This window comes from Manis pentadactyla, chromosome 3 (assembly GCF_030020395.1).
Source record: "Manis pentadactyla isolate mManPen7 chromosome 3, mManPen7.hap1, whole genome shotgun sequence".
Classification (NCBI taxonomy): domain Eukaryota; kingdom Metazoa; phylum Chordata; class Mammalia; order Pholidota; family Manidae; genus Manis; species Manis pentadactyla.
Genome location: NC_080021.1, coordinates 153,421,058 through 153,446,354, shown reverse-complemented (window position 1 = coordinate 153,446,354; position 25,297 = coordinate 153,421,058). Strand labels below are relative to the sequence as shown.

The following is a 25,297-nucleotide window of genomic DNA, read 5'->3' as shown; positions in this document are numbered from 1 at the left end:
ATGAAAACAAGAGCTGGTTCTTCAAGAAAATAAACAAAATGGATAAACCCTTAGCCAGATTTATCAAGAAAAAAGAGTCTATATACATAAACAGAATCAGAAATGAGAAAGGAAAAAAATCACTACAGACACCACAGAAATACAAAGAATTATTAAATAATACTATGAAAAATTATATGCTAACTAACTGGATAACCTAGAAGAAATGGACAACTTTCTCAAAAAATACAACCTTCCAAGACTAACCCAGAAAGAAACAGAAAATCGGGAGAGACCAATTACCAGCAACGAAATTGAATTGGTAATCAAAAAACTACCTAAGAGCAAAACCCCTGGACCAGATGGCTTCACCACTGAATTTTATCAAACATTTAGTGAAGACCTAATACCCATCCTCCTTAAAGTTTTCCAAAAAGTTGAAGAAGAGGGAATACTCCCAAACTCATTCTATGAGGTCAGCATCACTCTAATACCAAAACCAGGAAAGACACCACAAAAAGAGAAAAGTACAGACCAATATTTCTGATGAACATAGATGCAAAATTACTCAACAAAATATTAGCTAACCGAATTCAAAAATATATCAAGAGGAACATACACCATGATCCAGGGGGATTCATCCCAGGGATGCAAGGATGGTACAATATTCAAAAATCCATCAATATCATCCACATTAACAAAAAGGACAAAAACCACATGATCATCTCCATAGATGCTGAGAAAGCACTCAACAAAAGGCAGCATCCATTCATAATAAAAAGTCTCAACAAAATGGGTATAGAGGGCAAGTACCTCAACATAACAAAGGCCATATATGACAAACCCACAGCCAGCATCATACTTAATAGCAAGAAGCTGAAAGGTTTTCCTTTAAGATTGGGAACAAGACAAGGATGCCCACTCTCCCCACTCTGATTGCTACGGCAATCAGACAGCACAAAGAAATAAAGGGCATCCAGATTGGTAAGGAAGAAATCAAACTGTCACTGTTTGCAGATGACATGATATTGTACATAAGAAAACCTAAAGAATCCACTCCAAAACTACTAGAACTAATATCTGAATTCAGCAAAGTTGCGGGATACAAAGTTAATACACAGAAATCTGTTGCATTCCTATACACTAACGATGAACTAGCAGAAAGAGAAATCAGGAAAACAATTCCATTCACAATTGCATCAAAAAGAATAAAATACCTAGGAATAAACCTAAGTAAGTGAAAGACTTATACTCTGAAAACTACAAGACACTCATGAGAGAAATTAAAGATACCAATAAATGCAAACACATCCCATGCTTATGGATAAGAAGAATTAATATTGTCAAAATGGCAATCCTGCCTAAAGCAATCTACAGATTCAATGCATTTCCTATCAAAATACCAACAGCATTCTTAAATGAACTAGAACAAACCATTCAAAAATTCATATGGAACCAGAAGACCCCAAATAGCCAAAGCAATCCTGAGAGAAGGAAGAATAAAGTGGGGGGGATTACACCCCCCAACTTCAAGCTCTACTACAAAGCCACAGTAATGAAGACAATTTGGTATTTGGACAAGAACAGACCCATAGACAAATGGAACAGACTAGAGAGCCCAGATATAAACCCAACCATATTATGGTCAATTAATATATGATAAAGGAGCTATGGACGTACAGTGGGGAAATGACAGCTTCTTCAACAACTGGTGTTGGCAAAACTGGAAAGCTACATGCAAGAGAATGAAAGTGAATTATTGTTTAACTCCATACACAAAAGTAAACTGGGAATGGATCAAAGACCTGAATGTAAGTCATGAAACCATAACTCTTAGAACACAACCTAGGTAAAAATCTCCTGAATATAAACATGATCAACTTCTTCCTGAATGCATCTCCTCAAGCAATGGAAACAAAAGCAAAAATGAACACATGGGACTACAGGAAACTAAAAAGCTTCTCTACGGCAAAGGATACCATCAACAGAACAAAAAGGCACCCTACAGTATGAGAAAATATATTTGTAAACAGCATATCCGACAAGGGGTTAACATCCAAAATATATAAAGAACTCACACACCTCAACAACCAAAAAGCAAATAACCCAATTAAAAAATTGGTGGGATATGAAGAGACAATTCTCCAAAGAAATTCAGATGGCCAACAGACACATGAAAAGATGCTCCACATCACTAATCATCAGAGAAATGCAAATTAAAACTACAATGAGATACCTCTCACCAGTAATGATGGCCACCATTGAAGAGACTAAGAAAAACAAATGCTGGCAAGGATGCAGAGAAAGGGGAACCTTTCTACACTGCTGGTGGGAATGTAAGTTGGTTAAACTATTGTGGAAAGCAATATGGAGGTTCCTCAAAAGACTAAAAATAGAAATACCATTTGACCCAGGAATTCCACTCCTAGGAATTTACCCAAAGGATACAAGTTCTCAGATTAAAAAAGACATATGCACCCCTATATTTATTGCAGCACTACTTACAATAGCCAAGATATGGAAGCAATCTTAGTGTCCCACCAGTAGATGAATGCATAAAGAAGAGGTGGTACATATACACAATGGAATACTATTAAGCCATAAGAAAGTATCACATCCTACCATTTGCAACAACATGGATGGAGGTGGAGGGTATTATGCTCAGTGAAACAAGCCACACAGAGAAAGACAAGTACCAAATGATTTCACTCATCTTTGGAGTATAACAACAAAGCAAAACTGAAGGAACAAAGCAGCAGACTCACAAACTCCAAGAAGGGACTAGGGGTTACCAAAGGGGAGGGATGGGGAAGGGCAAGTTGGGAGGGAGGGAGGGAGGGAGAAGGGGATTGAGACTTATTATGATTAGTACACATGGTGTGGGGGGATCATGTGGAGGAGAGTGTAGCACAGAGAAGACAAGTAATGACTCTGTGGCATCTTACTACACTGATGGACAATGACTGCAATGGGATATTGGGGGGACTTGATAATATGGGTGAATGTAGTAACCAGATTGTTTTTCATGTGAAACCTTCATAAGAGTGTGTATCAATAGTACCTTAATAAAGAAAATTTTAATATAAAAAAATTTTGCTACATATTTCACTTACCAGTTTAACAAAATACATGAAAACTCTCATCAGTTTTCCTTGAAGACTCCAGTTCATTATGAAAATGGCTTAAGTATACCCACAGGAGCCTCCAGGGATGACTGAGCTAAGTAGTGTTTTCTTCTTCTATGAGTTACTGTGCTTTGATGTTTCTGCAAAGTTTATTTTTTAAGTTTTTCCGTCTTCTGTCTGTGGCTCTCTCTGCTGTCACTGTATTCAAGATTTGTAGGAGAGACCAGGACCATGTGTATCTTGTCCATGGCCAAATCTCCAGTGGTTACCTCAGTACTTGCCATGTAGTAAATATTGATTAATACTGAATAAACATAAACAAATGCCAACTTCCCCCCCTCCCAATCGTCAGTGATTCTGTCTGAAATAACAATAATGATAAAAAAAAAGTCATCCTCATAAAAACTACCATTTTTCAAATAGTTCTCCTACGTCAGGCACTGTTAAATAATTTACATATATTATATAATTTCTCACAACAGTTCTGTATTAGGTTGAACCATATGAAATTGCCAATATTTAGTTTTTTTCTTTTTTAAAATAACTTTTTATTTTAGAATTGTTTTAAATTTATAGAAAAGTTGTTAACAACAGTACAAAGAACTCCTGAATACCCAGTACAAGTTTCCCTTATGATTAACATTTTAAATTATTATAGAACATTTATCATAATTGATAAACCAGTATTGATAGACTACTATTGGAAGTCCATACCTTATTCGGAATTCCTTAGTTTTACCAAATGTCCCTTTTCTATTCCAAGGTCCTATCCAGGATATCATATTGCATTTGGTTGTTAGGTCTCCTCAGTCTCAAAATACCTTGTTTTTGATGGCTCTGACAGTTTTGAGGAATACTGTTCAGGTGTTATGTATGTTTTTCTCATGGTTAGACTAGGATTATTATGAGTTTTGAGGAGGAGGAAGAGACAACAGAGGTAAAGTGCCTTCTCATCCCCCTATATCAGGGGCAGATAAGCATGACTTGTACTGCTGATGTGGACCTTGCTGAACTGGCTGATGTAGTGTATGTCAGGTTTCTCCACTGTAGTTTTTGAAAGGAAGTCACACTTAAAGAGTAGGGAGTTACACTCCATCTCCTTGAGAGGGAATTATTTAGATAAATCATTTGGAATTCTAAATGGGAGATAAGTCCATTGTCTATTTATTTGGTGCTTATTGATTCAATAATTTACGTCAGTATGGACTTATTGATACCCACCTTATACTCTAAGGTTCAGTTCAATACGTGTTATTTTACTGCTCAAACTGTTCCAGTTTTGGCCACTAGGAACCCTCTGACATAGCCCTAGCATATCGTTTTTGAGCACTTCCTTACTTTCTGACTCTGTAAAAAATATTCCAGGCTCATCTTGTATATTTCCTGCCCTAGTCTAAAATCGGCCATTTCTTCATAAGGCCCAGTTCCTTTTATTAGAAAATGGTGTTAGAAACAAGGATCTGGATGCTTGGATTTAATCATTTTTTATCTATTACAACAATAATTTCATATGGTACAACCTAATATTATGTCAATTTAACAGATGAGGAAACTGAAGTTGGGAGAGCTTTAGTAACTTGCTCAAGGTCTCTGAGCTTAGAGTCAGAACAAAATATCAAATCTGCATAAATCAATCAATTTAAATTAGCAGGCTATGCTTAAAAGGACATGAACTATTACAGCTTGGTATCAGCTCTTCTAGTTGCTCAAAGACATTTTGCTTTTTCTGTTCATAGGCTGATGGAAAATAGGACATTATTAGGAAGTCAACCTCTCATCAAGTAATAACCAAGTTCAGCAAAAAAAAAAAGCACTATCAGTCATTTTTTCTAGAACCAGCTGGATTTTAAACTACATACATCACTCACTGTAATTACAGGAATCAGCTCAAAAACTTATTCTTGCCTTGTCCTAAGACTGCAACACCTATCAACTGAGCTGCTGATGTATTAATATCATTTATAAATCTTTTAGCAATTTATAAAATACAGTAAAAAATCATTCAATACTTCCCCAGAATTAATGCAGAAGAAATACACCAACAATAAAACATCGTGTTGAACATTTGATTTGCAAGAGATCTTATAGGGTTAGATCAATTTACTTCCAAAGCTGGTTGTTTCTTGTTCAAAATGTACATGAGTCTATGTCTTTATATGACAATCAATGTTACTAATACAAATTAAAATTTATTAGCATACATATCCAACAACAGATTTTTTTAAAAATAAAGATTTCCTTTCTATTCATCTAGCACAAAACTTTACTAATCATCTTACTAGAATAACTTTCAAGATTAACTGCTATTAACATCACTGAAATTAGGTTTATGAAGCAATGTTCCCTTTATGAGACCAAACTACACATAATTAGAAATCAGTTTCAAAAGAATCATTTAAAAATTCTTGTTCAAATTTTTTATTTCACAGAAACTAGAACACTTGCAAAGTTAAAAGTTTTGCCCAAAGTCAAGTGCCAATTAATTGGTGAAACAGGACTAAGACTAGGTTCTTTCTCCTCCACTTAATTGCCCTGTAGAATATACAGTAAATGAGGTACACACACATACACATATGTATATAAATTGTTAGTAAGAATCTTTTTTGTTGAAAGATTTTCAATTTCCCCCATTGAGAATAAAAATAGTATTTCTACTTCTCTATTACCCTCATTTCTTTTTCACTTAATTTAGTTATTTTCGGTACCCAGTCTGTAAACTGAGTATCTATTATATACCAGGCACTAGAGTATTAGATGCTAAGGAAAGAGAAGGAAAAAAAAAAAAAAGACATGGTCCCTACCCTTAAGAAAGCTCTCAGTTGTAAGTTTAAAGTACCTTCCTAAAAGTCTCCTTTGCTGATTCTTCCTCATCTCGCAAATTCTAGAAACAGCTCTGTCCAATAGAAATATAATGTGAGTCACAAACTTGAGCCATATATATAATTTATAATTTTCTAACAGCTACATTAAAAACAAGCATCAAGTAACATATTCTATTTAACTCAATATATCCAAAACATTACAAGTTCAACATGTAATCAATATAAAAATTACTTAAAAGACATTTTACTTTTTTGGGTACTTAGTCTTTGAAATCTGATATGTAGTTTACACTTATAGTACATCTCAGTTGAGACTAGTCACATTTCAAGGACTCAACAACCAAGTGCAGCTAGGGCTACTATACTGGACTGTACAACCCTAGAAACCTGTAGTGTCCTAGTGCTCAGTCTTTGCATAGGTTCTCCTTTCCACCTATACCTACTCCTTTGGGTACTTCAAACAATCTCATGGCTTTAAATACCATTCATTTTCTAGTGACTTCCAAGTTTCTATGTGGACCAGAATTCTCATTTGAACTTTAACACACAACTAACTGGACACAAATTGAGTATGTCCCAAGCTAAACTCTTTACTTCCAATCAGCAACCCCACCCTAAATCTGCTCCTCATTTAGACATCCCCATTTCAGTAAATGCAATTCCATCCTTTCAGGTGCAGACCCAAAACCTGGGTGGCGCTTGACCCTCTTCCTTCTCTCATACCCAATTTATCATCTGTGTCTTTAAACCAGCTTGTTAAACACAGTCAAAGCTTACATAGTTTATAAAATACAGTGGGAATTTTAAACTACTACTCAGCACTTCTGCTGCTCAGCTCTCTATGTGAAGGCACCTGAATCTCTCACCTGAGTTACTGCAGCCACTTCCTAATCACTCTCTGCACTACTACAGTCTACTTTTCACACTGGAGCAAGAGTTTTAAAACCTAGGTAAGATACTGTCCCTCCTGAGCTTGAAAGCCTTCAGTGACTTTCTATCTTACGCAGAGTAAAAGTCAAAGTTCTACATTAGCTTACAAAGATCTATAAAGCCCTATGAGATCAGGTCCATTACTCTCTGGTCTCATCTCCTGTTACTCTCCCTTTCATTCATGCTACTCCAGCTACACTGGCTTCCTCACTGTCCCCAAATTCCCAGGAACACGCTAGGCATCACCAAGAGCTTTTCTACTTTTTCTTTCTACTTGGAATGCACTGAACCTAGAATCTACAAATGATTCCCAACTTCATGCTGGTCTTTGCTCAAATGTCCACTATTTAAAACTGTAATATCATTCTTCCCATTCTCTTTTATCTCTACTTTCTTGTCTCACTCTTTCTCCACAAGATTCACCACCACTCGATAAATGTGTACTTTACTTAGCAGCATTCATTACTGCTTTTTTCCCCCACTAAGGAATAAAAATTTCACAAGCACAGGGTTTTGTTTAATTCTCTATTTATGGCTCTATTCTCAGTGCCTAGAACCTAGGACATAGTAGTTAATAAGCAGATATTTAATAAATGAATGAACAAATATTGGCAAGGATTATGTGGACTAAATGAGATAATGTATAAGTTGTGGTATGGTCCCTGGAATATAGCAGCCACTCACAGACATCAGTCTATTCCTTAACCGCTATGGTGCTTTCCATAAAATAAAATTGGAATTCTAAAATTCTGTAAATTTTTAAAACCTTGTACTATACTTTCTATACTAAATATCTTGTTCTATACTTTCCTTATTCTTTAAATATCTGATCATTAATTATTCAAAATAATTTAAAGACATATCATAGAAACTTCAGTAGGTATTATAAAACATTCTGAATATAATCTTATATAAAATACACAGAAAATTATTATTTAAGGCCTCTTTTCAAGATCAAAGGCTATAATCTATGGCTCTTTCCTATAGGAAAATTTAAAATGTATTCACAATGTCTAATGGGACTTCACTTTTATTTATCTATAACTTGTATCCTGCTTTGCTGTAAGAGAATTTATGTTAGTCTAAGAGACCACCAATTTTTAAAAACCATACATATTGTTTACCTGGAAAAACCTCAATGAAAAAAAGGAACCTGGTCTGAACTTCAATATTTTTATAAAGAATTTGTGTTTAAAGCTAAAATAATCAAGATTAAAGAACTTAAAGATATTTATGGAATGTGATCTCTTAACAAAATACTAAGTGCTGCAGACTTCTAGTGACTTGCCACAGAGGTCTCAATGTTAAAAACTAAACTGGGACTAAAAGTTCATGGCCTTGAATCCTCACCCTACATGCTTTCCACTGCACTGCAGTGCTGCTCAAACATACTAACAAATGCCTTACAAATCAACCAATTATGCCAATTGCGCCTATCCCCTAAAAAGGAAGGAACATTAATGCATTTGTAAAATGGGACACTGTAATTCACCATAACAATTTACATTTCAGACATGAACGTGTATAGAGAAAAGGCAAAAACATGCAAAAAAAGGGGGGGTCAAAGTATATGTTAGAATTGTCACAGAGATGCCACAAGATGTCACAAAGAATGGTATAAGAGGTAAGTGTAAGATGCCATGAATATATAGTTTATATTTCATTTTTCAAAAAGCTAGTAACTCATGGGGTTTATATATGTCTTCAGAAATTTGGACAATTTCATTTTATCACTGAGAGAATGACATACCTCACATTCCATGCAGTGGTAAAGTCTGGGTTTAGAAGCAGCAGGGTGCATGTGACATCTATCAATTCTAAAATAAAGAGAAGTCATATTAAAAACAAATAGTCCTGCCCTTTAAAGGTTGGCTTCTCTTTCTTTTAAGGTCCTTTTTATTTATATATATATCTTAATAACTCACGGTATACTAATATATATACCATGTCATAGCAACTTTAATGATATCCTGCTCTAAGCTATCAAGAGACTGAAGATTATCTTCAATATTTCTTTCTACTTATGATAAATATAACTCTTTTAAAAGCTGACACAGAAATAATTTTCTAACACCATATGCCTATAAAGAATAGTAGTTTTTGGCAATTTATTTCTACCAAGGAAAATAAATGTAATTTCTATACCACTATTCATTTAATTCCACAAATATTTCAAGAATTGTGCACATTTTTTTAAAAGGGGAAAAAAAATCACTTATAATTAAAACAATTCATTAACATTCCCTGCAAAGATTATCCTTTCTTACATACATTTTTACATAGCTATAGCAAGAGTGCCAAGAGTTAACATGAATGTACTTCTGTCCCTGTCACTGATCTATATAACTATGTAAAAAAATGCAGCAGACAAAAAAAATTGTACTTTGTTTTAATTTACATTATTAACTTACAACTATTAATATAAACGTTTTATATTTTTGTTTACTATATGCTATTTTCATCTTATGAAGAGCCTACTCACATTCATTAGCCATTTAGCTACACTGATCTTGACAGAATTCCTGTATGCTCAAATAAAGCTCCATAAGGTTAATATAATACAACAAAATAAGTGATATTTAGACATTTTATCTTCATTTACTAACACTGAATAGAGAATTTTAGGATTAAATGATCAACCCAGGGGCATAATTCTAAACTCAGGAAACCTCTACTAAGCTCATACTAAATGCTAAGTAAGTAAAATAATAAAAATAATTATAATTACTTAGTATTGTTTACTAACCATGGTATTAAGTACCTTATTTACATTTTTTAACTGAATTCTCATGATCAGAGTTCAAGATCTTATTTCACTTTACAGGGAAACTGACATTTGCATAGTTTAAGCAGTTTTTTGCCCATGGTCACCTAATTAGTGTGTGGCAAGGTCAGTATCAGACTTTTTTAGTAACAATTATACTGCCAATGAAATACATGTCTACAACGAACTTGGACATTCTCAGTGTTTAAGTAAAAGATAAACTTTTAAAAATCTAGAACACACACACATAAATATGTACCTATAGTCATTTAAAAATAGTCTATAGAACATGAAAATTAATTATTCCATTCTCACCCATTTTAATAAGAGATTAGCATTTACTGTGAGCTTATGATTTCATTACTCTAAGTATATTATAAAATTCAATAAATGAGCAACAAGGTAGAATTAGCACATTTTTTACCTCTACCTCATTACAAGTCACTGCATGCATAAACACAATACATCTATAAGGAATAAACTAATCTCTTCATTCTTTTACTTTTAGTAGCTCTCAGCACTAATATATACCAAGGAAAATAAATGTAATTTTCTATATCATTATTCATTTCATTTCACAAATATTCCAAGTACTGACTCTATGCAAAGATTCAACTGGGCCCTTAGGATTGACAGATTGGATGTAATTATAAATAAGACCTGATCTTGCCCTCTAGATGGTTACCCTTTAGTTAGAGAGAACATATAAATAAATAATTATATAAGACAAAATGAGTAATTGTGAAATAGAAACATATACCACATTTTGGGGACCACCAAAGCAGCTGCAATTCTCACTGGAATACCCTGGAAAGGTAAACTGGCACTTAGTAAACTGATACTTAGTTTCTTGGAGTCTCCCAGCCCTTAAAAAAAAAGTGACCAATGATAGTTGCTATTTGTTTGTATTTCTAATGCAACTCTCCACCCCACCCATAAATGAACACAAATTTATCCTCCATGAGAGGTACTTCTATATAATAGCACAAGGCAGAAACAAATAAACACAGAAAGTACCCAAGTCCCCACTTTTCATTTTGTGGCTATGTGTAGAGAGAGGAAATCTAATCCAAGAAATGCTTCCTGGAGAGTTTCCCCCTAGGAGGGTAGCAACAGCAGCTGTTAGTTAGGCTCACAGCCCAGCTCTACCACCTACTGGGCAGTTCCTGGGCAAGCCACTTAATCTCTCTGCCTTAGCATCCTCCTCCTATTAGTACTACCTCATGATTCATACTCACAAAGTGTCAGGACAGTAGCTGACAACAGTAGTCCTCAGTGATTGTTCCTGTCACCGAGCCTGTACCTCTTAGACCAGTTCCACAAACAACACTGGGGCTGGATGCCACCAGAGGAAGAAAGCAATCTCCTAAACAGCCCAAGCACTGACTGCTGAGCAGAAGGATATTTTTCAACTTCTAAGAGTCCCAGGATTTAAAACATCAGTAGCCTCAACCAAACATCAGTGGTGCCTAGCACGCACACAGCCGCAGGCTTTTCTCCCTCCTCTCTGACAAACTGCTAACTCCTGATTTTAGGACTCAAATTCAGCCGGGACCTCCTCCAGGAAACATTACAGTAAGATCCTACAGGTGGGAGTGAAGTGCAATGTCAGGAATGAGAAAGGGCCAACAACTAGGTTAGAAATACTGGACAAAATTAAATAATCAGTCCTAAATTACACATATTTTTCTGCTCTTCCTCCCCACTGGCTCTGACTGAATGAGAGAAAAGAAAGTAGTGTTTCTTGAGAGCCTATACATGCCAGTCACCTTGCTGGGTGCTTTATGCATACTACTTTATGTGATCTTCACAACACCCCTTTGAGACCTATTAGAATTCCGTCCCTTTGGTGTGGAAATAGGAAAAGATAAAGTAATTTGTGTGTTAACGAACTGAATCTAAATCCAGGTCTGTTTTTCTGCAAAGCAGATGCTTTTTCCACTCTAGCACACTATCTACAAGTACTCTGCCCTCTTCAAGTAGGGACTGAACCAGAAATCTAAAGATAAACATGTTTAATCAATAGCTGATGACAACTATTTCACTCTCTACATTTCATCAACTATATGCCATTTCCTCTGCAGTTTTACCCAGCAGATGTGAGCTACTGACATACCTATAGTCTCCTGAAATTAAACAGGTCTTTCTCCAAAGACCAGAACATACATACCAGCAAATGAATGTTTCTGCTACACACACTTCAATATATGACTAACTCATTATATGACAATGAGAAAATTAATCAAGATATATTGCACACAGGAAAGAAGCCAAATTCTATCTGTGACAAGGAGAGGACAAAAGGATGGGAGAGGAAAGTAAGAGAAAAATCAATATTCTTTCTTTCCTGCTCTGTATTCTAGAAATGGCGTGAAGTCAGCAGTCACCTGGTAACAGTCACTGCATTTGACAACTCTCTGATAAGGATGCTTTCATGCATCTAGAAATAAATCCAAGGTCAACTTGGATTGGTTAATCTCTTGCTTTTAAATACATTCAGGTTACCACAGAAGAGAGGCTTGAGGTAAAACTATGTGGTAAACACCAAAAAGGGCCCTGTTTATTACAGAATACAGTCACTGAATCAATAGCCACACTAAGCTAAAACTTCATTTATAACTCTTGATACCTACTTGACAAATGTCTATTGAACATATAAAGGTGCTGAGTAAATAAAGACAGATAAACCATAGTCCTACTCTCTAATAAACTGACAATCTAGCTGGGAAAAATGCTTAAATAATCAAGTACAATAAAGTGTGCTAAGCGCTACCATGCAAGCAGTCCGAATAAAGGAATTTCACGGGGCTGCAGAGAGATAACTACTGTGTCTTGGAGAAAGGAGCCCCCACAGGAACAGGAGTGTGTGTTTGCTGGCCACCACAGCAATGGTGACACCGTGACACATGAACCCGGCCTCCACAGAGGTGTCGAGGTAAGGTAGCAGCACCCAGCAAAGTCCAAGAACGGAACAGTGTATGTTGTGGCTGGAATGTGTATCAAATGGCTACAAACTCAAAGACTTCGAGGGTTCAAATCAATGTCAAGAAACTAGCAAAGTGAACCTGATGATAAGTAGCAAAACTGAAACTCTACCTGTGTCTGAAGGACATGAAGAGGTTTTAGTAAACTGGAATAGTCAAGAAAAGCAGAAGCTAATTGAGCCCAGCCAATTTTGCTGTACAGAAACTTATATACCTTCTGATTTTTCAAGTTCAGATTTCCATCCTAATTTGAAAAGTTAATCCTGATTTTTGAATGTTTAACTTACTATTTAAAAACAATTTTAGAAACATTACACAAACCAAAACAATATGTATCTGCTGGTTGGCTTCAGCCTGGGAGCTGAGAATCTACAACTTCTGATGCTGAATATAAAATAGAGAAAAAGGGTGGTAATGAAGTCTAGGAACAGACTGCGAATACCCTTCAATACCATGTCAAGGATTTTCGACACTACCTTGACCTTGCAGGCAAAATGAAATAAGATGACGAGATACATTATTTCAGAAAAGCATCTCTCAAACTATGTTTCTAAAAAGTGATGCTGGGAATTGTTGTTTAAAATGACTGGCTAGTGGCATGATGGACATGAAGCACAGGAGACTGAAAATGGAACAGACTAGCTATGAGGTGAGTAACATTTGTCCGAATGAGAAAAGGAGAGGAGAAGATGACTTTTAAAGAGATAGCTCAGCTATAATACTGAGGTTGTAAGAAAGAGGGAGGAGCAAAGGAAGATAATAGAAGGGTACACTTGGAGATGGTCAAGTGCAGGACAGAGCTCTGCCCAGTCAGGATTCTAAATTGAGGAATTCTCTCTTGCTTTTTGTTTGTCGTGGATTTCTCAAAAATCAGAATTACAGTGTCATTCGTCTCCAGAATCAAATACAGCTATTATAGCAGCAGAGGTTTTAAAAAATACCAGTCTCTCTCTAAGTAATTAAACAGGAATGCTGTGTTTCCTAATTATAGTTAAAGTATGGTTAAACTTGGCTGGTTATGGGGTGTCCAGATTAAATGTTATTGAACATTATTTCTGAGTATGTGTGTGTTTCCAGATGAGAAGAGCATGGGGATTGGTAGACTCAGTAAAGTAGACTGCGCTCCCCAACATGGTAAGCACTATCCAATCTGTTGAGGGGCTGCACAGAACACAAGGAGGAAGGAAGAGGAATTCACCCCTTTTTTGCTTCCTTTGAGTTAGGACAGCTTATCTTCTCTGGCATTTGGACTGGGATTTACACCACTGGCTCCCCTGGTTCTCAGGCCTTCAAATTCAAACTAAATTACAGTTCATAATCTACTTTAGACCCAGCTTTCCTGGGTCTCCAGCTTGCAGAGCAGTCTGTGGGACTTCTCAGCCTCCCTAACTATGTAAGCCAATTGGCCCTAATAAACCTTCATCACTCTCTCTCTCTCTCTGTTCTCTTGCTCTTTGTGTATTTATATGTGTGTGTGTGTGTGTGTGTGTGTGTGTGTGTGTGTATATATATATATATAATATATCTCCATATATACGTGCACACACACACACCTCCACGCATCTCTCTCTATATATATATTATACACACACACACACAATTTTCTACAGGTGGTTTCTCTGGAGAATCCTAATACAGATGCTTTCTAAACATCTTTGGAATTCAGCATATTAATAAAAGCATTAATTCAGTTTGTTTAAAGAGAAAAAAACCTATCCCAAAATAAAGCTCACAGTTATAGAATACACTTTTAGGGGATGCCCAGGATTTTGCCATGACCAATCACACAGACACTCACATTTCTAAAGTTGTTCTTAAATTGTCAGCTTTCTTTACTTGATTCTTCATATAGTACATATTCTACAAAAAGGGTTTTAAAGGCATTTTTAAAAAATAACTGCTTTTTCCTAATTTTTAAAGTTTTTTCCTTAGCAAGATTCACCTGTATTCTAACTGGTTTGGTTCACAAGTTTGGCAGAATGCTTTTATGTTGGCCAGTCAGAATTTTCAGGTATCTTCTCTCAAATCAGAAAGTTACCTCCATATTTTTACCAGTAACATGCTATACAGCCTGAGTAGTATGTGACATCACAATAAACTATGCTGTCCTTGCCCATCAAAAAAGTAAAATTGAAAACTGCTTCCATGAGGATATATGTTAGGATAAAATCAAGTTGCTTCTGTACACATGCATGGTTACATCAGAATTCAAAGATGCTAGCTATTCATATAGTGAGCTTAACCATATGATCTTCTGCTTGGGTCCTCCTGGGCTTATCAAGACTAAATCTTTGGAGATTTACCAAAGCCTGAAGTGCAGTGTCCAGAAAGACAAGAAACAGGGAAACGGGGAGAAGGACTTGGTAGGTTACAGAGAGAAAGAGGGTTGGGCTAGTATATATGAATGGGGCAGGGGGTGGGGGGAAGATCTCAAACAATAGCCTTTGATTTTTAGAAATTCATATTGTTTCTTCTCTACAAGAGAAGAAATTATGTCTCCCTCCTCCCCAGTAGTTAGTTACGTATTGGCTCAATTATACATTTCTGCACTCCAATGCAGCTTTGTCTGGGAAAAAAATAACTTGGTGGATTTATATGGTGTTATCTGGTACCTTAATGTTACTGAAACCTACAACAGAGAGATGGAATGGAGAACAAGAGGGCCTAACAATAGATAAATACCCTTACCTTTAAGTTTATACTTAAACTTACACATTAAAGTTTATGCCACTAACTTGAGCTATGCCATAAACTTAGGCATAGCCTTATAATTAAGAAATATGTCATAGGACTAAGTGGGTAAAACACACAGGAAATAGAAACTACTTAACATTAAACCTTCAAGTCAGACTCTTTCTACGGGTCTTAACAGAAAAGTGCTGTCAACCTTTTATGATGGTATACTGAAGGCAATGCTAAAAGGAAAAAAATATCATACTTTTGGCAACACTTCACAGGGAGCCTGTTTTTCAGTCAAATGTATTATTCATCTTGTTATCCTCCACAGTACTTAGAACAGCTTCTCGTAAGAACAGGCCATTGGTAATGGCTATTGAACTGGTAATTAAAATTCTCTAAGAAACAAACTTCTCATTCCAAATTAGCCCCAGGCATACTAAGCACTTTTGAAGGTAGTGCTGTCTGTGAGCAGGAGCTTTACAAAAACAGTTAAGAACACAGTATTGGGTTAGTACTCTTCAAAAAAATGAGATCTCATGTCTCACTATTATCTAAAAAGTAAAAAGAATTTCTGCACATGGAGGCTTACTATCTATCACATTAGGGGAAAAAAAAGAAGAGACTAAGAAGGATGAATAGGTATTGTCTGACGCAGCTGAGAACTGTCTCAAAGGAGTGGAAGAAGTGAATGCTAAGACCAGTTTCTTTGGCTCCCATCAGTTTAGGAATGACACCGAGGGCCACAGCTCAGCTGGGAGTCACAGTACAGCAGCATTTGGTTAACCAGAGCTGGTTCACGGTATAACCACCTCCATCTCACCTTCATTATGTCACCTGGATTGCTACAAATGTGTTCCAAGTTCATAACATGGTAAATTAGGATTAGAAATTGGAGAATCTGAGCTTGTAGGGACTAGAGCCCTCTTCAGTGATTTCTGAATTTTCTTTTAGCCATTGGGAGTTTTCTTTACACAAAATTTTATAATTACCCCAATACATAAAAGATAATATCAGAATTGCTGTTTAACTGCTCAGGTTGCAGTAGGTGGCTTGGCACCCTGCTTGAGATACCTCCCACAGAACCATTGTGGATACAAGGTTTGAAAACTACTACTAAGTCCAAACTCCTCACTTGAGAGGTTAAACACACAGGCAATGAATGAAAGAGCCAGAAGGAATGCCAACATCCTTGAGGAGGGTTCCTTCCACTAAATTCCATGGCTACTTCTAAAACCCAGAGGAGGACAGAATTCAGACTTACCGTCTTTGTTCAGCCATTGCTTTCTCATTCTGTACAAAAGGAGCTTGTTGTGGACATACGGTAAGAGGAACTTGACACACCAGCTCTCCACACCAAGTTTGTTTTCAACCAGGACTATGGGACTCCTGTTATACCTAGCTTCAGGACATGGGATCAGGCCAATTTCATCTCTTAATATGTAAAACATAAAAAAGAAGGAAAGATAAGAATACTAGCCTTTTCAAAAGTCTTCAAATCGTACAGAGTATTTTTTTTTAAAAAAACAACCCCACATATTTTCTTTTCTTAAAAATTATATTTAGCTCACCTACTGGATTGGTAGAATTTTTTTTAAATACCAGTTTTTAATCTGACAAGAGTACTGGAATATTAGTATGCTTTACTCCCTTTTGAAAGGAATGAAAATTGATCTGATCTTTGGATGGAAATTTGAAAATGTCTTTCAAAAAATTTAAATGCACATCCTCTATGACCCATCAATTCCACTGCTCAGAGATTATCCTATGCCAAAATATATGAATAAGATGTTTACTGAAACACTGCAGTAACTGGAAACAGTATAAAGTATATTAATGTAAGACTGGTAATATTATCTGTGGCTTTAACCATAGATGTGTTAAAAGATGAAGTACATCTGCAAATGATGGTATGGAAAGGGTACCAAGATAAATAATAAAAAAAGCAAAATCCAAACACAGTATATAGCACAAAGCATACAGCCTTATATTTTTAATGTATACATAGATTCTTTAAAGATTTCTTGGAAGGATACCACCAAACTTTGCAGGAGAGGAAGGATTTTATTTTTATAGAGTTTAAATTTCCTTAAAAATGTCAACAAATGTATTAATACTTGCCTGCTAAAAGGTATGTGGATCAGGAATAAATCATCAATAAAAGTTATCCTGTCAATGAAACTGTGGGTTATTTTTTTTTCTTTCCTTTTTTATAATCCTTTATACTTTTCTGAATTAAAGAAAACCAAATAAATGTTGTTAAACCACAAAATACATTTCAAAATTTGATCATTTTCATCTAAGGCAGCATCTGTATCCCTCAATCCACCTCAACTTAAAATGAAAATGTCCATTACAGACCAAGATTAAAAAAAAAACATGTAGGGCTATTGACTTCCCTAGTAAATGAATCAGCAAGCCTATTTTTTGGCAAAACCTGTACACATGCCTTTGAACTGTAAAGAAGTTACAATTCCTGACTACATGAAGCATTCTTTCTCAAATACTATGTATGCCCTTCCCTTAATGAATAACAAGAAACCGTTTAACAAGGGCAGTTGATATAAATAACACTATTTTTAAAATGTCTAAACAAATTTTAAAATGTGTTTAAAAACAAAATAAAGAACTGGTTTTCAGAGCTAGTGTGTGATTTTATCTATTATGTCCCTGATTTCCCTGCCGAGAAGACAGTAGTTTGATAGTTGCAAAGAGGAGAAATTGTGTTCAATTACAGGTTTTAAGAAAAACCCTCTTTTTTTGTTAGTCTACCATCATAAATTGGTGGGAGGCTGTGGAACTAAAAATCCCTCGTGGAAAACTCTAAAATCGACTTGCACATTAAATCAGCTTTGAAGAATGGCTAGTGATTTGTAACCCCTATGGTACACGTGTTTATTGATATGTATCTGTGTATTACTAATGAAGTGTGCAAGGGTACACTTTGCAAATTTTAAGACCTAAGGCTTTTTGTTCTGACAACTGGCTCAGGTGTTGCAGAGGTATTCTGATACACTAAGTCCATACTATCCAAATATTTTCTGAGTACTACAACATGCTGACTACTGTGTTAGGCTCTGAAATTACAAAAATGAATAAAACAAGGTGGTCCCATACTTACAGAGCTGATAGTTTTGCTAGGGAGTTGTGCCAATATCTATAACAAAATGTTGACACCACCATTCCAGTAATATAAAGAAAGTTCTATAGGAAGAATAGGGCAATCTAAGTGAGCATTTGAGGTCAACATCCAGTACCTCAAAATATGATTTTGCCTTTGTAGTTGGTGGTATTAACTTGAAATCTGTCTAATTCACTATTAGGACAACTAGCCGCATCTATATTATACCTGACTAATATATGTCTCAATCTCTGATATTTTTTGGTGTTCAGGTTTTATTATATAAAGTAGAACACTTAAAAAATAAACTAGAATTACAGTAAAAAAATAAACTCAGTATAATTACTTCAAGCAAGTCTGTTCCCTGAGATCTAATATACACATTTCAAAGAACTGCAAATATCAGTATGAATGTCAGTGCAACAAAAATAAAAGAATCCTAACTTTTGAGTATAGTTTATTTGGGGGGAATTTTTTATGTAAATTCACAATGTGAATATCTGCGCTGCTCACTATTTATATTAAAAATAAAAGGCCCACCTACTATTTGGTTCCTAAATAAAAGGACAGAGCCATATGGGCAAATAAACATACTGCTTTATTTGGGACCATTCTTCCAGGAAATAACTTAAAAAAATAAGAATGCCTTGATATAACAGGTGCTCAAAAGCTGATAGTGAATGGCTGATTACCACTGCACTTCAGTGACAATATTCAAATGGACAGATTTTCCAAAGATTATCAATTTTCAAAGAATATCAGTTCTTATTCTCCAGAAGAACATTACTTCGATTTCCTTTGGGCCCTACCTCAGTCAAGGAAAGACGCGCACGCACGCACGCATGTGTGTGTGTGCATTTGTAAGTAAATAAAATGTCACTTGGCCTCTATAAAACTCACTTTCCTCATCTGTGAAATGGTGGAATTGCATTATATCTCTAAGTATGTATGTGTGTGTGTGTGTATGTGTGTATATGCATTGTACCTCTAAAGAGGGAAGCATGCTACTAGGTCTCATGAGCTTTCATATTTTGACTGAGAAACCTAATAGCTATTCTCATGTAAGGAGAATGAAAACGGTAATTTCAGTGAATGTAAACAACAGGAAAAAAATAAAAACATTAAAAAAGAGGTAGTAGGATGTAAAGGCAAAATTATTCAATCTTCTGAGGTTCAGTACTCAAATTAGTCTTTATTCTGCCACTGACAGTCAAAAAATGTGAATTCTGGCAAGTCACTACGATATGCATGCTCACCTGAAATACAGGAATAATAATTCATTTCCTGCCTGTTATGAAGAGCAAATAATACAATGTAAATAAATAATGTGGTAAGCTATAAAGTGCCAGGCAAACATGAAGTTTATTATTGTTAATTCAACTAAGAGTCCAAGGTCAACCTGAAAAATTCCTTGATGAACAGTTAATGGGAGGCTGAGGCCAAGAAAGTTAAGCCTTTGTTGAGTTACTTGACCTTAAGATACAGTGCTTTGTGCTTCTTAAAAATGTAACATGTACTTTACAAAGATAGTAGGTCAGTAAGCTTCCAAATAACAGGATGTTTGACTTTCCTATGCCTAGTCCTTTAGGTCACAGTCCACTTTTTTCAGACAATTTTGAATAGTTTTGCAGAATCATTTTAAGATTGGAAGGGACCTCATTCCTCCAGTCTCTCATTTTATCAGACAAGGAAACTAAGGTTAAGATGACTACCCAAGGTCACACTGCTAGTGACTAAGTTAAAAATCTGGACCTTCTAATGCTTAGCCAAAACCCCTTAATGCTCAAGTGAAGATAAAGACATCAATGACAGCAAGAAGGATTTAGATTAATTCCTTCCAGATCACTGGTTGTTTAAATTCTAATTTCATACTCAAGAAAGTGAGAAAACTCAGACATAAAAAAAACTAAAAGTCATTTGTCATCCCTCTACCACTACTGTGTTTGGGTATGCATCCTTTTTTTCTAAGTATTTTACAAAAATGGGATCATATTGGACATACTCTTTCATAACCCATTTTTTAAAATTTAACAATTCACACGAAACAGTTTCCTTGTAATTGTTTTAACAGGTTTCAATGAACGTTATGAATGTCAAATGTATTTCCAGTTACTTCTTTATGAAACAGTCTTAGAAATTTGACTCTTTCATTGTCACCAAATTACATTCTTTTATATTTTTTTTCTGGCAGTTTAGATTCCTGGTATTTAACAAAGATACTCAAGTGAATACCTGCATTACCAAAGTCACAGGATTTTTAAAGAAAAAGTTTGGGGATGGTGATCAATTTCTAATCTTCTCAAAGAGATACCATAGTGCTCACTTTTTAGGTTACCTTCAATGGCTGTTCGAAAGGATGAGCAACATGAAATGAACCAACACATTTACTTGAAAGATCATACACAACACGGTACATCTCTCTTGAGTGCTTCACTTCACAATGGGGAGCCACTGGCTTCAAGAAGAAGTTCAAGGTTCATGTAACACTGATATTGACTTTGTTCCTCTTGTTTAAATAGCTTCTCTTGTCTGCACTTTTCAGAAACATCATCAAATAGAGTAATCCCACATATTATTTACAGATGTATTAATCAATCAGTTTCCCTTTTGCTGAATGCATGCATGCAATGAACGAAATTAAGCCAGATAGTCAAGGTCTTCCAAAATCTGGCCCTACTGTAACTTTTCAATCACATTTTGCTACTTTGGGTTAATTTACTGTTTCCTGTGGAAGTTTTTGGTTCCTTGAGACTGTAAATCCTATCTAGCCTTCAAAGTTCAGCTCAAAACCCACTTTCCCTAAGAGCTCTGGCCCAGACACACACAGCCTCCCTTCTACTAGACTCACAGTCCAAGCCTTTATTATAAACTGCTTTGCAAGGTTAATTTACTGTTCATGCAGGTAGGTCTTATGTCTCCATCTAGACCTGCACTCTGCAATACAGTTGTCACTAGGCCCATGTAGCCATATGTTTAAATCAATGAAAATTAAATAAAATTTAAAATTCAGTTCCTCATTCACAATAACCACATTTTAAGCACTCAATAGCTTTACATGGCTAGTGACTATCACACCAGACAAGACAGATGCAGAACATTTCCATCATCATAGTTTATTTCTCTGAGTGCCTGGGCTATAAATACTGTGTTTTATATTTCTATTCCATACTGTGAAGATGATACCTACAGTACCTCAGAAACAGTGAGAATTTCACGGATATTTAGATAAGTAATAAAAAATAGTAACTTGCTGGATAGAGACCTTTGACCTTAATTACACTGTAAATAGTTGTCCTCAACATTAAACAAACAGGGTCTATACATTAAGTTAATGCCAGTCCCTGGATCAAAACTTCAGTTATCTTTCCAATAGTATTCTCTAAGAGTCAACCACACAGACATTTGTGTGATTATTTTTCAGTTTATAAAGTGCTTATTTATTATTCAGTTGGCCAATACATTTTCCAAGGAACACATGGATTCAGGTTAAGTCTAATATTTACAACTAAATGCCAGACACTATGTGAGGTGATTTTTCTGTGTTCTTATCAATCTCACTAGATCAAGAGAAAACTGAGGCTGAGAGAAGGTAACCTATCCACACCCTCCAGTAACAAAACCCCCATTGTGACCACTTCATCTTCCATTCCTCCTGGCTAGATATTTCTACAGTCAGTTTAGTGGGACAGATGTTCGTTAATAAAATTAAAACTTATCTTGTTTGGAGAAAAAAAAGAATGAAAACTTTTTTATAATACTGAAAAGTATAATTAAGCACTAACTTTCAAAATAAAAGTATGCTTTTTCTCCTTTTAACTATAAACATAACCTATTTATTTTAGATGTAAAAGGGATGAATTGGGGGAAGACGTATGGACAATTCTGGTGAGTCCAAATTATAAGACACTTGTAATGATGTGTTGTAATACTACTGAAGACATTGTTACTGTAGGGAATATGTACTAAAATACAGCTAAAGATTTAATATTAAACAATGAGTTAAGCTATGTATTTTTTCTGAACTACGTTATGTCATTACTTCAAATGCCCAACTTATTTCAAGCTTTTAAGTCTTGAATGACCCAAATGTTTATAATTATGCATTGATAGCATGAGATTTCACCACAAAAATATGATGGGGGCATGAAAGTCCTTAATGACTTTCAATAAATATGATCCAGAAGAATTGGGATGTGTTCCAAATTGCATTGTGTCAATGTGCCAAGCCAAGGAACACTCCATCTCAGATTCTTCAGGATATAAAATACTGCTTTTCTAGTCCATGTCAAAGGTGAGAAATTAAGACGATTACTGTATTTATCAGACTTCTAACCTCTGCTATAATTTCTTCAAGAAAAATATCAATGATAAGGTAACAGGCCTTTCATTTGTCCAACTTTTTTTTTTTTGATAATATCTTATTTGTACTACTAATGCGCTCATTGTCAAGAAAGGGATTGAAAGACTGATATAGGACAAGGCATCAAAGCGTTCTTTAGAAGGCCTACTACCCACTATGGTTACTGCCAGGAAATCATTCCAAACACTTTCATTCTGAAAAAGGCAGCAGTCACAAGGGAAAAGGAAGTGGACGCTTGTCAGAGGTGGCAGGTGTGTTTTGAGGCCAACAGTGTTTTGTTTTTTAAAGAGGCGTTGTTGCAGGTCTCCAACTGTGTGCCAGATAAGGGAGCAAGACATCTGAAGGCTTACTTCTTTTGTAAGCATCACCTTGAAGGAAAAGAACATTCAGATACAGGTTTGGCACCTCTTTTAGGCAGAAAAGCTTACGGGGTTAGAATGTTTAAAAAGATCAATTCATGTGTCCCAGTTTAAAGAATAAGATATGAAAAACAAACTCCATAAACAATTAAAGTGAAAATATTGTAAAACTAGGTTTCATGTTTCTTTCTTCTGGGGGAAGGAGGGAGAAGAGTTACTACACTCTTGCTTCTTCTTTACTCTTTTGTATAATGTTGTAGCGATCTGTCTCCCTTAATAGCTTACTTTTCACTCGTTACATAAAAGGAGAAGTGTCAGAAAGAATACAGTTTCTCCTGGTATCTTCCCGGAGTACTCCAAGTAAAACAGTGAGGGAGATACGTGCGTCAGTCCTGTGGTGTCCTACTTAAAGAGGGCAGCAGTGGTTTGGATTTAAAAAAAAAAAAAAAAGGAGTTAATATGCTCCATGTAACTATGAATCAGCTAATGCTAAAAGAGTGTCGAGTTGTCATGTGCTTTACACCAGATCCATCCTTTGCCCACAGAAGCTACACTCTGGAGAATGTTCTGTTCACTTTCAGAACACAATGTTTCACCGTAGTGCTTCTACAATTTCGGGACAAATGAGGCGGAAGTCAACTGCAGCCTCCTACTACCTTTGGCTAGTAAACTGAGGGGTTTTTTTGCTCACTGAAAATATGATGATCCACAACCCTCTAACCCAGCAAGCGGGAAGAACCTCAAGAGTTGTGCTTACCGAGCACATACCTTAACGGATGCGGGATATAGACAACGGGTGAAGTCTTTCGAGTTTTGTGAACTCCTGGGGATGGGGCGGAAGGGAGAGGGAAACAGTCGCTCCGTTTTGTTTCCCGAGGTCAATTCTGGGGACTCGTCCGCGAGCGCGCTCCGGTAGCGGATAACTGGCCCGGCGTCGGCCGACCACAACCCAGGGCCGACCCCGCTTTGTGCCCCTAGAGAGGAGCTCGCTGACCAGCACCCCCACCCCGCCCGGGGCCAGAGGTCAGCTGAGGCTGGGCCCGCCCACCACCACCCACGGGGCCGGCGCAGGCGGCGTCGCCTCCGCCGCGCGACTCACATGTGCGGGTTCCTCCTGAAGGCGTTGGTGATGTCCTTCACCACCCGCTGCACCAGCACCGCCACCTCTTCGCTTGTCTCCGCCATATTGGCGGCGGCCGCAGCGGCTCCGGCGCGCCCCCGGGAGAGCGCCCAGCAGCCGGCGGCAGTCCTGCGGGGAGCGCGCGCGTATGCGCCGGTTGGCCGCGCCCCCGCCCCCTCCCTCGTCCTTGCGCCCCCGCACCGCTGCTGCCGAGCACTTCCGGGTCAGTCAGCCGGCGGCGAGGGAGTGGCGCTTGGCGCAGCTGCCGCGTCCTGGTTGGCTCCTCAATCCCTTCCGTAACCCAGTTTCTAAGTGACCCAGAAGATGCTGCAGATTCATTTGCAAAATTACCTCAGGTCTCTGTTTTACACTATTTTAATTTCTAGTCCGCTCTGGGCCGAGGAGGGAGGAATCCTAGTCACTCCTCCAGAGCCAGAGACCGCAGAGTCCCTCCTACCCCAACCCCCGCCACCCATTCTCTGCTGTTCCGGGAACCAGCCAGGTCCCTGGGAGCTTCTGGAAGAAAGTTTAACTGAGTGCATATTCTCTTGAACAGTTAGTTCATTAGCGTTTTAAAAGTTTGTTCGCTTTATTTTCTCAGCTGGGGAGATGAGGCGGTCCAGAGGCAGTGGTGGCGGAGCGAGTCTCAATTGGACCGAGTTGGTGACCTCCTTTTGTACCTATACGCCAATTTCGGCCTCAGAGCAGCCAATTAAAAAAATAAATATAAGAAAATTAACTAATGCATTAGAGAAGAAAAAAGAAAGTAAAGGAAAAGTTATTTGCCACTGGATGTAGGGCATAGAAGTACAAAAATATGTCTTCGGTTTTCTACTTTGAATGCATTTAATTTTGCATGTCATGTGTCCTTTGAACCTTGTGTGCCAGTTTTGAACTTAAAAGACCAAAACCCTGACAGAGTTTGCTCTTAATAGCTATTGACCTTACTACAAATAATTTTTGTAATGAAAACTCCTTTTGGATTTTGAAGTACTGTAAATTTTCAAATTTTCGTGTGTCAGGTTTTCCTTCATGCTTCTGTGACAGAAAAATCTGG

At 36.7% G+C, this 25,297-nt stretch overlaps 1 protein-coding gene across 2 annotated transcripts in view; it reads right to left on the bottom strand.

Annotated features, from left to right (window-relative positions):
- The window catches only part of PTAR1 (protein prenyltransferase alpha subunit repeat containing 1), a 57,407-nt gene extending 32,780 nt beyond the window's left edge, over nucleotides 1-24,627 (bottom strand). Inside the window, exons 1-4 of one of the 2 annotated variants that reach the window (XM_036920204.2) lie at nucleotides 24,220-24,627; nucleotides 16,545-16,714; nucleotides 8,607-8,673; nucleotides 5,941-5,997 (exon numbers count right to left, since the gene is read on the bottom strand). In XM_036920204.2, coding sequence (XP_036776099.2) covers nucleotides 5,941-5,997; nucleotides 8,607-8,673; nucleotides 16,545-16,714; nucleotides 24,220-24,305 — 380 coding nt within the window. In that variant the 5' untranslated portion in view covers nucleotides 24,306-24,627. The remainder of the gene's footprint in view (nucleotides 1-5,940; nucleotides 5,998-8,606; nucleotides 8,674-16,544; nucleotides 16,715-24,219) is intronic. The other variant, XM_036920205.2, reaches the window with a different exon arrangement.
- Between the last annotated feature and the right edge of the window lie 670 nt (nucleotides 24,628-25,297).